General features: G+C 37.0%; 2 protein-coding genes across 3 annotated transcripts; one reads left to right on the forward strand and one right to left on the reverse strand.

Moving 5' to 3' along the window:
• The first annotated feature begins 2,842 nt into the window (after nt 1-2,842).
• LOC137709892 (quinolinate synthase, chloroplastic) lies at nt 2,843-10,744 on the forward strand. Of its 2 annotated transcripts, XM_068448871.1 has the most exons (8): nt 2,843-3,830; nt 4,139-4,423; nt 4,643-4,861; nt 4,985-5,164; nt 5,276-5,776; nt 6,098-6,262; nt 6,353-6,450; nt 10,011-10,744. In XM_068448871.1, exons 1-7 carry the CDS (start codon nt 3,045-3,047, stop codon nt 6,431-6,433), a joined length of 2,217 nt encoding a protein of 738 aa, XP_068304972.1. In that variant the 5' UTR covers nt 2,843-3,044; the 3' UTR covers nt 6,434-6,450; nt 10,011-10,744. The 2 variants fall into 2 exon arrangements, with proteins under 2 accessions (XP_068304972.1, XP_068304971.1); XM_068448870.1 differs by lacking the exon at nt 10,011-10,744 and having other exon boundaries at nt 6,353-6,576.
• A 434-nt stretch (nt 10,745-11,178) lies between these two features.
• LOC137709893 (high-affinity nitrate transporter 3.2-like) lies at nt 11,179-12,917 on the reverse strand. Its single transcript, XM_068448873.1, has 2 exons — nt 12,688-12,917; nt 11,179-11,790 (listed from the first exon to the last, which is right to left on the reverse strand). Exons 1-2 carry the CDS (start codon nt 12,818-12,820, stop codon nt 11,309-11,311), a joined length of 615 nt encoding a protein of 204 aa, XP_068304974.1. The 5' UTR covers nt 12,821-12,917; the 3' UTR covers nt 11,179-11,308.
• Nucleotides 12,918-13,252: the final 335 nt, after the last annotated feature.

The following is a 13,252-nucleotide window of genomic DNA, read 5'->3' on the forward strand; positions in this document are numbered from 1 at the left end:
ACAATTCCTAACCAAATTACACCATGCACAAGAAGAATTCACTTGGACTTGGCCTTGTCCATTTTTGCACAATGCCACAATCATAGTTAATTACCACTTACCCTTCGCGTCGGACCTGCCGCAGCACAGCCGCAAGTGTATACAAGAATTTTTCCTATTTGGTCCTTTATACTAAAAGAGGAAGAGCCCAAATCAGTTTTAACGAAACACTTTTGGTACTATTTATTTTTAATGAAAATGACATTTTTAATCTAAAAAGTCACTCTTGGTATTATTCACTTATAACACATTTTTGTCATTTTGATTGAAACTCAAAGTTTTCAAGTCATTTTCATTAGTTTTCCTAAAATAAAAGGAATTGCATCTCAGTCGGATCCACTTAGATCCCTACATCTTAGTCATTTATCCTGTATCGTGTTGTTATAAATTATTTGACTTCTTTTATTTAAAATTAAACAGAAATAGTATCCAACGAAAATTGACCGCACAATATACGATAAACGGTTAGAATATGAAGATTTTTAAGATCTCTACAAAATGGATTCGAAGATGATCCTTTTCAAAATAAAAAGGGTAAGAAAAGTGCATTTGATGTGGGGCACGATGTGACTTTCGTTACTTGTACATCACGAACTTTTCCACTTCTTCCACCCTTGGCTACATGGCTACATGTACACTATACTTTCCTACTTTTCTTGTGTGCAAAGAGCCAAGAAATTGCATACAAGCCACATAATTCTTCGATTTTGTAGTGGAAGGAAGAATAATTGTCACAAAAAATTTCTACCCTCTCCTGAGCAGAGGGTCTGAATCCTGCTAATTAAGGAACACGAACCGTTGAATCAAAATCCAACGGCTATAAACAGAAAAACATTTTAAAAATTATAATAATTATAAATGTTGGATTTTCATCCAACGGTCCGTGTTTCTTGATCAGCAGGATTCAAATCCTCTGCTTAGGAGAGGATCCAAATCCGGTCGAAATTATTCATGATTTGGTGGTCAATGATAGGAAATGTTGCATCATTTACACCACGACAATTGGGAAAAAAAGTGCATCAACCTGTATTATTTTTATTTTTTCTAAGAAATGATAAAAAGATGCCTTAAAGTGAGATTTTATGATTAAGAGCATCTTAAAAGAAGATGTCAAATTTAAAACATCAAAATGACATTTGATAACTTATGTTGCAATTTGACATTTTGTATAATTTTTTGCTCCAAATATTTAAATACGAAATAACATTTATTATATATTGTATCACATTCATTAAAAATTTCAATAAATAAATTTGACACTGTTGTCACATTGGAGTCCATCTTGTCGAATCGATGATCAATATAAGTTTACTCACCTGGCTCTTCAATTCACGATCTATTGCTCCCTTTTTTTTTTAGGGCAGAAGGCTTTGCCTTTAATTGACTTAGCATGACCTAAAAAAGGTTTAGTTGGACAAAGTTTGGTGCGATTTTTTATAACTATATGTCTATATGTCAGTTTTGACATTTTTTTTAGAGATGCTCTTATATTTTTTATATGATATTGATACGAAAATTAATATTAAACTGTAAAGCGACACAAAATTCGTAGAGACTCTCACTTAGATTTTTTTTTTAATTTTCTTTTTTTTTTTGTGGTCATAATTTATCCTTTAAAAAAAAAAAAAAAAAAAAAAAAAAGAGACATTCATCGGTGTGGAGATCGTACCAATCAGGTAATTGTCGAGCGTGACTTGACGCTACCCATATTCTTTTGGATTGATGTTTATCTAACTAGTTTTAGGATTGATGTTTATCTAACTAGTTTTAAGGGTCGATATGTCCATCTGTATATCGGATAAACTCGTATTCAAGTCATCAAACACATGTGGACAATATCGGTTGCACAATCTTAATTTGATCGTGAGATAAATATTATATTAGATACACGTTAGTATTGATTAATTCGTCAAAATTGATCGAAATTTGTATCACAAAAAACATAAAAATAAGAAAATATCTAAAAAACATAACACAAAAAAGAACATAAAAACAAGAAAAATCTAAAAAAGAAGTGTAAAAGTCAATCTTATGTTTGAACTTGAACACGAAATGATACAACTCGTCAAACAAATAAATTATTTTCACTCTTGTTGTCTTTTTAAGCACTCCTATTATTTGTTTTGCCTTTCAATTCTCAGTGATATTATTAAATCCAAACACCATAAGAAGGGGAAAAAAACACAATGAAAAGAACAGGCCGTTTTCCGAACACCACCTGCAGATCCACTTCGTGAGACCTACCTTACTGGCGAGAAACTTTTATAGCACAAGTACATTTTGTCATCGTAGTGTTTTGTACTAATAATACATATTTCATATAAAAGCTACATATACCACATGGCATGAAACATAATCATACTTAACATGTATTATTAGTATATAACGTTACAATAACAGTATTATCGTTTTATGAAAGTAGCCTTCTAGGCGGATACCCTTTAATTGGTCATTCTGAAACCGATGAGTCCACTTACCAACTCCTGAATTGTCGTCCACGGAGATGTTGTGGGCCCAATATTGTGAAAGGATGGGCGGATTTGGATTTTTTCCTGAATTTAGAAATCTGAATCTCCTGATCAAATCACATGAACAATTGAATTCTGATCAAACGACTACAAACAGAAAATCTCTTTAAAATTATAATAATTTCAGTTATTAGATAAAAATTTAACAACCCGTGTGATATTTTATTAGGAGACTCAAATTTCTGAGCTCAAGAGAGGATGGGCTGCTATATGGTATTATTTATCCTTATTTTAATAATTGGCGCGTAGTTTCATATATATTGGTAGGAACTTGCTGGGTTCTTGCCTTCTTGGACCTTGGTTGCCTAAATTCCCCTTTTCACTTAAATTTTCAATTTTATGGCAAAGTTCATTGGAGCAGCAAAATCCATTTAAAGCCTCAGCTTTCTGCCCCTCTGCCTTCACCACTCAATCAAAGCCTCCACTTTTAACCCCTCCTCTCGCTCTCTCTCTCTCTCTCTCTCTCTTCCCTCCCCAATGGATGCTTCCTCTACAACAACCATGGCGCTCAGAGTCTCCTCCTCCTCTTCCTCCGCCTCCTATTCTTCTTTCAAGCCCAACAAATCACTCCCTTTCAAGTTCAGCACTTTCCGGCCACCTCCCCAGCCCACACCCTTCAAATCCCTCAAATGCATCCAAACGCCGCCGTCTTCCAATCCCAACCCATTAAAGCATCCGCCGCCGCCTCCCCAAAACCCTGGCTCAGCCTCCCCCTTCTCCTGCTCCGCCCTCACCCTCTCCTCCCAAACCTCCGAGCTCGTCCCCTTAAAGCTCCAAACTTTGATCTCCGAGTTCCAATCTCTCCTTGAGCCGATCGACAGAGTTAAACGCCTGTTGCACTACGCGGCTCTCCTCCCTCCGTTTGATGATTCGGGTCGGGTTGATTCGAACCGGGTCATGGGCTGCACGGCCCGGGTGTGGCTGCAGGCCGAGATGGACGAGGAGGGCAAGATGAGATTCGCGGCTGACAGCGATTCCGAGATCACCAGGGGCTTCTGCTCCTGCCTGGTTTCGGTGCTCGACGGCACGTCGCCGGAGGAGGTGTTGCGGGTCAAGACCGACGACTTGTCGTCACTCAATGTGGGATTGCCAGGCGCGCAGAGGTCTAGGATTAACACGTGGCATAATGTGCTGGTCAGTATGCAGAAAAAGACTAAGGCTTTGGTAGCCCAGCGGCATGGTACGCCGCCGTTCGAGCCTTTCCCGTCGCTCGTCGTCACCGCCGAGGGAATTCAGGCAAAAGGCAGCTTCGCTGAGGCCCAGGTTAGCATAATGGATTGTGTTTCTGGTTGATTTATATGATTATATTGCCTGTTAGAAGTGCTTTATTAGAAAAGTTTCGAAATTGGTGTTAAAATATTAAATGCTTCCTGTAAAAGCACTTCAAAGTGCTTCCTCAAAACCACTTCAAAGTGCTTATGTAGAAAATGGTTCTATGACCCAATTGCTAAATGTAGTCAGAAGCGTTTTTGGTTGTCATAAATCACTTTTAGCAGTTCGGAAAGCAGTTCAAAAGAGGCCCTCAATCATTTGTATTAGATTCCAAGTTTGATTTATATATTAAATTGCAGGCGAGGTACTTGTCTCCTGATGAATCGAAGGTTGGGGAACTTCTTAATGTGTTGAAGGAAAAGAAAATTGGGGTTGTTGCGCATTTTTACATGGACCCAGAGGTTCAAGGTATTTTAACTGCTGCACAGAAACATTGGCCTCACATCCATATATCTGATTCTTTAGTCATGGCGGATTCTGCTGTGAACATGGCGAAAGCTGGTTGCCAATACATTACAGTCTTGGGTGTTGATTTTATGTCGGAAAATGTCCGAGCTATACTTGATCAGGCTGGATTTGAAAAGGTAGCTGCTTTGCTTCCATTCCGGTTTTAGTAAGAAATGCGAAATATATGTTGCACTTGTTAAGTTGGTTTTGACTAGGGCGTTTATGATTGAATGGCTTGATATCTCAAAGGTTCGTTGGAAAATTATTATAGTAGAGTTAATGAGATGTTGGTTTGGTGCCGCAAACTGGTGAAGCAGTTGATAATATATTCATTTTTGCATATACTTTGATTGCAGGTTGGTGTGTACAGGATGTCAAATGAACGAATTGGATGTTCTTTGGCAGATGCTGCATCTAGCCCTTCGTATATGGGCTATCTTGAGGCAGCTTCTAGGTCTCCTCATTCGTTGCATGTTGTGTACATTAATACTTCTCTAGAGACAAAAGCATACGCCCATGAGATTGTGCCGACAATTACATGTACATCTTCAAATGTTGTCCAAACCATTTTGCAGGTTACCGGAATTAAAACCTTTATCTTAATCGTATTGAAATTCCGCAATGTCCACAAAATCAACTGGTACTCATTTTCTTTCTTCTGGCTATTGTAATAACGTCTAGTTCCTCGTCTTATACAGGCTTTTGTTCAAGTTCCAGATGCAAACATATGGTACGGGCCTGATTCTTACATGGGTGCAAATATTCGAGAATTACTTCAGCAGATGACTAAGATGACTGATGAAGAAATTGCTGAGATACATCCAAAACATAATAGAGACTCAATCATATCTTTGCTACCTCGCCTTCATTATTTTCAGGTAACTCAAGGATAGAATCAGAAATTTTCTTTCTGCAGTTTTCCTTGCATTTTCTGATTGTCGTCCTCTTGCTGCTTATTTATCGCTGATGATGCAAATTTCTTGTATCAGGATGGGACATGCATAGTACACCATTTATTTGGAAATGAAGTTGTCGACAGGATAAAAGAAATGTACTGCGACGCTTATCTAACTGCTCATTTTGAGGTCCCCGGAGAAATGTTTTCTTTGGCAATGGAAGCAAAGAGAAGAGGAATGGGGGTTGTGGGTTCTACCCAGAACATACTAGATTTCATAAAACAGAGAATTCAGGAGGCTTTGGATAGAAATGTCAATGAGCACCTTCAGTTTGTGTTAGGAACGGAATCTGGAATGGTGACTTCAATTGTAGCAGCAGTTCGTAGTTTGTTAGGTTCTGCGAGGTCTGGAGGAGCAGAAATTAATGTAGAAATTGTATTTCCAGTTTCATCAGACTCAGTGACAACGTCAAGTTCTTCCCCTGGCCTTGACTCTGTAAAAGTAGGTGATGTTGTACTACCTGTCATACCTGGAGTTTCCAGTGGGGAGGGATGTTCCATCAACGGCGGCTGTGCATCCTGTCCATACATGAAGGTCAGCGTTTCCTTTTTTGGGTTTGATTTTGATAATTTACATAGGTTTAACACATACCAAATGTTTTCGAGCATGATATCTGATAATAATTTTGGAAAGTATAAGTACGAATCAAGGATATTCTTAGAAAAGTACCTAAATCGTTAGTTTCACCCTTAATGGTTGCAAGAATAGTTTATACCAGGTTTTCTTCTGTAATAGTTTGTCTTGGCGATTCTTATTACAAATTAAATCAGTAGAGATAATTAAATATATTCAAGTTGGTGATTAGGACATGCTTGAGCTAAGGTTTCTCACGCAGTCCTTAATGTAAAATGCCAGATGAATTCTCTCACCTCCCTCCTGAAAGTTTGCCACCACCTGCCCGATGAGACAAATAATACCCTTTCCGCATATGAAGCAGGCCGTTTCAAACTGCAAACTCCGAATGGAAAGTCAGTTGCGGATGTTGGGTGCGAACCAATACTGCACATGAGGCACTTCCAGGTTAGTTTCTCAGGATAGTAAACATCTTACACTATACATAAGTAGCTTCTTGAGATTTTGGATTCATCTTTTTGTGGATATCCTTTGCAGGCCTCTAAAAAGCTGCCGGAGAAGCTTATTTCCCAGATCATTCATCCGTCTGGTGACGGAAACTCTATGCTGTTGAATTAAGTGAAAGCTTTAGCCCAAACTAGCAAGAATGCCCGCGCTTTGCTGCGGGTTTTCAAACCATTAATAATCTTCACTTCACAATAATTAACCACAATCCTCTGTTTTTCCAAGTGCAAATAGAAAGACGGAATCAAAGTATTCAACCCAAAATCTTCACATTAGCTCAAAAACTATATTGTTTCCAGAGCTTTCTAATTTTCCAGCACTGAACGACAAACATAATAGCACTAAAATATATAATTGAAAAAAAAAATAACAATTCCAAGAAACTAAATGCGAAGTTCGGCAGATCTGCATAGTAACAAAAACCCATTACTTGAAATTAAGAGCATTGCGGTTCACCTTGAAAGCACCCATTTTTCGATAAGGGAGAGAAAGGTCGTTGTTCTGGTTACTGAGTGCTTCTGGCTCTAAAGCAGTTTATCTTTCAAAACTTTATAAGAGCAAGTCACTGTTTCAAAGCCACCGTAAATCGCTAGTTTACATCATTTTGCTTGCCTAAAAAATGCAAACAAAAAAAGAAAAAAAAAATAGAAAGTATAAGATTCAAACATGTTTACAATTACAAACACTTTACAATGCATGTAAAAATTAAACGTTCTCAAGCACCCATGTCTCCGATTCAAGGCCAAAACTCAATTCCACAAGACATCAACAATTTTGATCAAAACATAAAAGCCAACAGATCCAAAAGCCCACAATACAATTATACACATCCTTAGCTTCCATGGAAATCAACAATTCCATATCAGTACACAAAAGATTTTCTTACACCTAATTTCGCAGCTTAGAGAGCAATAGTTATACTAAAACAACAATTAATTGAAACCATTGAAGGGGAAAAATGCAAAAGTGGATAAAAACTTAGAATTCAACAAAGATTGTGTTCCCAATCTAAATACATTATAAACTCCAGCACAGAATAAAACACAGGTCTCCTTTAAGCACTAAAGCTCAGTTCATGTGAATTTTGGGAAAAAAAACCGTCCAAAAATTAACAATCCAGATTAGAGGAAACAATTAAACTGTAAAATTAACCACAACTAAACAAATTAACAAATTGAAAACCCACAAAAAAAAGAAGCAGCTGACCTTAAAACAAAGAACAAATAGAGAGTGAATCCCCACAATAATAGAAAATGAAACAAATAAGGGAATAAAGAGAGAGATGAATCCCCCAAAACCAGACCTAACGTACTAAAAATTTTGAAAATCTAATCTAATATTAAAGAATCCACCTATGTACTGTATTAAACCTCAAAGACACCTCCACCTTCTAACTGAAAAGCTAAGTCAACATACCACCTCCTAATATAAACACTTGCTTATAAATATGACTCACAAATAGTTTTGATCTTAAACAAAAGAATGGATGTATCCCTTCCCTTTTTCTTTTTTTTTTTTGTTGGAATGAACATATCCTTTCTCTTTAAAGGTTGCATTGTCCTAGAAGTAAACTCATTATGATGAAAGTAAATGATTTCACATAAAACAATTGTAGCCTCTAACAGTCCAGCACAAACATAAAATTATCATGATTCATACTTCTGCGCCGATATGAAATTTTATAAACTGGACAAAAGGAACCCGATTTCATTGACTTCACAGTGCAAGTGCTGTAAAAAAATAAGCAAACACTGGCAATATGATCACACACATTCCAAGTATTAATACATCCAACTGCAAAATAGATGGCATTATGATCAACCACATTCCAAGTATTAACACATCTAACAATGAAGGTAGAGATTAATTGCAGAAGAGATGATTGCAATTGAGTGAATCCACAGAACTCAATAGACTCAAAATGCAAAACAAATGGGGAAAAATCAAACCCATTAACAGAGTGGAGAGAAATTTTAAATCTTTAAACGAATTCTAGACAAAATCATGTAAAGGGATTAAATGTTGCAGATTATAAATTAAGAAATTAAAAAAAATAACCATTTAAATTTGTTCACTTGTCGGCTTCCTATCTGGTTGTAGAGGCTGCAGATAATGTTGTCTTCCTCTTCAATGAAGCTTCCATGTTTGATGTTTGGCCTCTTCCCGCACTACCTCAAACCCACAAAGTGTAGAAAAATTAATAAAGTTGAGAACTCTTGCAGAGATTGGCAAAGAAAATAAAACCCTTTTCTCATTTCTCCTTGGCAAAGAAAATAAAACCCTTTTCTCATTTCTCCTAGAACAGCATGGAGTGTGTCCCATGATTGCTTACTGTGTGCCCTCACTCACTCCCTAAGGAGCAACCAGACACAAACAGCAACTAAATTGCAATTTCAAAACAAGGGTAACTTTTGTTCTTCAAACCAAGAACCACATAAGCATACCAAAATGATGACGCTGCGTGGGAGTCCAAAATAAACAGCCAAAAAATAGAGAGAATAAGAGTAAGAATTCAAACAGAGTTCATGCATTTATATTGTATAAATGACTCTTAGCTTGTTTTGCTTCTTGCAGGCTTATGGGATTCAGGAAAAATGTGTTAATTAGTTCCTCTCGTAGAACTAAAGAGGTGTTTTCTAGAGACCTAGAATATATGGAATCTCTACCCAGCAATAAAAACAGAGAACATCACATAGGCAACATAAGCCGAACAGAAATCCCACATTTCACAACCAAATCATCACATCAGTTCGAAACATTAAACTATAAGAACTAAAAATAATAATAACAGTACCTTGAACTGAACCCTTAGGTCAAAACCTCCTACTTTGCAACCTGAAACGAACGAAAGAAATTAAAACCCACGAACCCACAATCAGATAAAAACAATTTTCCAGGAAAAACAAAACCAAGATTGGTATACAAAAAACCATCAGATCTATAACCTGGAAAAATAAATAAAAAGCCACACGAAAAACCCCAATAACCGACCTTAAAACAGAGAAAAAACAGACAGAAAGAGAGATGAATGTCTAAAATGAGAGAAAACAAAACAAATAAGGGAAATTAATATCTCTGATGAATCCCCCAAAACCTAACCTAACACACTAAAAAATTCGAAAATAATCCACAATAAAAAGGCAGAAATTATGACAATCTAAGCTAACAGTAAAAAAATGAACTTATCTTTGGAAATCCAGGCATGCAGAGGCAGATCCGGACGACCCGTATGGTTTTCTCTGACCATCCCCACTCTCCCACTTTTGAAATCCATCACCCATACCCCTCCCCCTCACTCTCTTTCCATCGCCATCTATCTCTCTCTCTCTCTCTCTCTCTCTCTCTCTCTATCTTTCTTCCTCTCTTTGTCAGAGCCTCCATCCCCCCGAAACCCTCATTGAAGGACAACAAATGAAAACCTACACAGCAACCCCAAATTCTCTCAAAACCGAGAGGACAAAATTTCCCTTCCAACCCAACCCAAATCTTATGGGTTTCTTGCAAATAAGGTGAAATCAAGGGGTAATCAGTCCTAAACCCTCCGGACAAAATTACCCTTCCAAGTTCAAATAAATAACCTTCAAACCCAGCCCAAATCTCATGGTTTTATTGTAAATGAGATGAAATCATGGGGCAAACAATTGACTGTAGCTGAATGAACAGTCAATTCCTCCTCAATTTTAGAATAGATAATGATAGCAACCTTGGACTGCAAGCAAGATTCTGAATCCTGAGGGAGGCTTTTTCTTCAAGCAAAGTATTCGTTTCCAAACCTTTGTTGCATCATTTCCTCAATTTCCTTTTCATACGTGACAGTCTTGCAGTTTAACTGGTTTAATTACACACAGCATAGTTCAGAGTTTAGAGATCTATAGGAATGGAAGTTATAATAACCATCGATTTTTATATTCAATCCCGCGATCAAGGAATTTGAGATTCTTCCCGAGTCTTGCCTTCTAAATCTCCATCCCCGGGACAAATGCTTATGGATACGTAGATGTTTATGATGGTAAGCTTTCACTTACTGGTACTGACCGAATGGCGAGCACAGACATGCAATTCATTCCTCAAACAGACGTACAAGATAAACGGCATCAAGAAGTTAGTAACTATTTCTTCTGAATTTTGTGTATGTTATTTGGAGATGTGTGATTATCGACAATAGTTACGCATAAAGCTCGAAAGGGCTCGTTGTTAAATAGTTCTCTTCCCGCTGCATTGTTTTGGGAGAGTAGGCAAGCATATCATGTTCTGTAATCTGTACTCCTATGGGGAACGTTATATACAAATTCACTATTTGACTGTCATTACCTGTGTTGTTGCTTTGCATTCGTGCTCTGCAAAAACTTGGTCTGTTCCCTGAAAACCAGCTGAACTTTTGTTGTAATTTTGATACAAGCTATGTTGTGGGAGAGGTGAATCGAACATAGGACCTCGGTCTCATCTCTCGGGTGTAAAGACAAATACTCTTAACACAAATTTCTTCTAGCTGACCTTTGACTAAATAATTTCATACTAGTTTTCACTATGTTCATCCATTCCAAGTAGACATAGAAAGTGCAGGTTGATAGGCACGTCCGATCTTGCACACTTCGCAAACGAGTATCGAACAACTAATCTGACTGCAATTTCGATGGTTCATAATTTTTTTAACCATTAATGTATGAGAATCTCATAGTGAGACTAACACACGTCAAAGATCATAGCATTCACGATTTTAGTCAGTTTTGATAAAAAAAAAAAAAAGACTTGTAACTCAATTGTTTAAGAATATTAACTTTAGCACCAGTCTTACGCATTTACTCTAACGTTCGGAATCTTATAGCGTTTGCATCAAAACGTACAATCACATTTTTTTCAAGTAAACTTTACTATTTTCACTCTAACATACTTTTTTTTCTTTAAATAAAAAAAATAAAGAGAAAATAAACTCAAAAACATGCAAATTATAATCCAGCATTTGACCAACTTGACCACTGCATATTATTTTTATGACGACTTTGCCCTTCTCTTCTCAGCAATAAAGAAACCAGCCAGGGACAAAACCGAGAAAGCACTGAAGACAACCGACGCAATGTCAAGCGACAGGTGGCGCCCGGTGATTCCCTCGACCACAAACAAGTTGGCGGTCTTTTTAGCGTCGGTAGTCTGACCGTACGCCACCTCCTGACCCGCGGCGTTGAAAGCGTAGGCGCGTACGAAGTAGGTGGCGCCCGGCACGTCGCGCTCGATGATCCAGTCGAAGCTGTCGTTGGACTTGTTGCTGGTGTACGGCCTTTCAACGATCTTGAACAGGCATGTCTTGTCCATGGCGAGCTTGTCGACGGTCTTCCGCCACCCGCGGTCGACTTGGCTCACCGGCGCGAAGCATAACTTGACCTTGATGGTCTTGAAGGTTGAGTCGGTGCCGGCTTCGTAGCTCTGGTTTAGACCCCATGAAACGGTGAGCTTGTCTATACCTGCTTTCAGAACTGCAAAAAAAAATTATCAAGGATTAAGAATCTAATTTTAGATTACCTTGTTAATTAAAATAAGAAATTAAAGAAAACCCAGTTGGGAAGTTAGGGTTTTGGAGTCGAAAGTTAGAGACTTTTTGTGTATGTGTTTATGTGAGCTTTGGGAAGTGTAAATTTCATTAAGTAAATTGGAAAAATGAAGATTTTGGACTAGAAAATGGAAAAATTTGCAAAATTTGAAGAAGGATAATGATGTGTCACCAATAAGAATAAACACGTTTATTAACGTTTAAGTAATAAATCATTCATCAACTTCTATGTTCGTTAGTTTTCAAAACTTTATTTACAAATTTAGTTTCCTTAATATTAGCCCGGATTAAAAAGTTGGAGATTTTCAGTAATAATTTTGACGCTTCCGTTTTCTTTATACAGGTGGATAGAAAAAAGTGCAAGAAATGAGTGTGATTAGAAAAAAGAGTGTAGAAATCATTTTTCTTTCATATTTCTGTTATCTTTTAAAAAAAATATATAGAAACAAAAAAAAAATTGATAATTTGCAATGAAAAGATTAAAAAAACCCAATTGAAAAAGAGAAAAAAGGGTTTTGACAGAAAATTAATATAGGAAACCTTGTTGCAAAATACGGAATTGAGAAAGAAATTTTCAAACTAGCATTTTCATCTCTTGCCCTCTTATTTCGTATTTTGATTGAACAAATCAAAGATAAGAACAAAGTGCAAAAGAGAGAAAGAAATGCGAAAATCATATTCCTATCAAATTTTGTTTATCTTCCCTAATTCGAAAACTGTAAAATTCGTGACTTACCATGAAACTATAAAGAAACCCAAATGAGGAATCAAGATATTGAACTAGAAAGTTGGAAAAAGTTTTAAGTTAAATGTCTGTATTTACCCTGGTTTTCTGTGTGTGAAGCAGTGACAAATAGACTATCCTTGAGAGAAGAAAAGAGGACAATCCCATAGGAGGTTTGGGATAAGCAAGAGAGCACAAGAAGTGAAGCCAACAAAATCCCATGCGATGCCATCTCGGAAGTTTTACTTGCAAATCCCCAAAAGATTGAAACTTTAGAGAGAGAAACACTTTAGAATCTGATTCTGGAGGTGATGCTATGAACTGGCATTTGCTGCCCTTTATACACAAGTCCCAAAATTCAAATTTGGGTTTTTGCAGAAGAGGTCAAAAGGGCCAAATTAGGGATTCAAAACATGCAGATAACTTAGTTAAAAAATAGTTTAATATTTGATTGGAGTGTTTAAGTGGCCCTAAAGTGCACCGAAAGGGTGGGGTTATGAGTTTTCATGTATAATTTTTTTTTCTTCTGAAAAAAAAAAATATTATCTATACCAAGAGCATGAAAGAGTGTTCATAATAAGGTATTAATAATGTGGTTCAAATTCGTTTTTGGCAATGATCGAATCTAAGAACTCTTAGGTACAAGCGAAGAAAAATATCACTA

Source organism: Pyrus communis, chromosome 12 (genome assembly GCF_963583255.1).
Source record: "Pyrus communis chromosome 12, drPyrComm1.1, whole genome shotgun sequence".
Classification (NCBI taxonomy): domain Eukaryota; kingdom Viridiplantae; phylum Streptophyta; class Magnoliopsida; order Rosales; family Rosaceae; genus Pyrus; species Pyrus communis.

Coding starts and splice junctions, on each gene's coding strand:
- LOC137709892 (XM_068448871.1), top strand. CDS start 3,045: ATGGATGCTTCCTCTACAACAACCATGGCGCTCAGAGTCTCCTCCTCC. Junction 3,831..4,138: donor GCAGCTTCGCTGAGGCCCAG/GTTAGCATAATG, acceptor ATTAAATTGCAG/GCGAGGTACTTGTCTCCTGA. Junction 5,777..6,097: donor CATCCTGTCCATACATGAAG/GTCAGCGTTTCC, acceptor GTAAAATGCCAG/ATGAATTCTCTCACCTCCCT.
- LOC137709893 (XM_068448873.1), bottom strand. CDS start 12,820: ATGGCATCGCATGGGATTTTGTTGGCTTCACTTCTTGTGCTCTCTTGC. Junction 11,791..12,687: donor TTCACACACAGAAAACCAGG/GTAAATACAGAC, acceptor TTTTTTTTGCAG/TTCTGAAAGCAGGTATAGAC.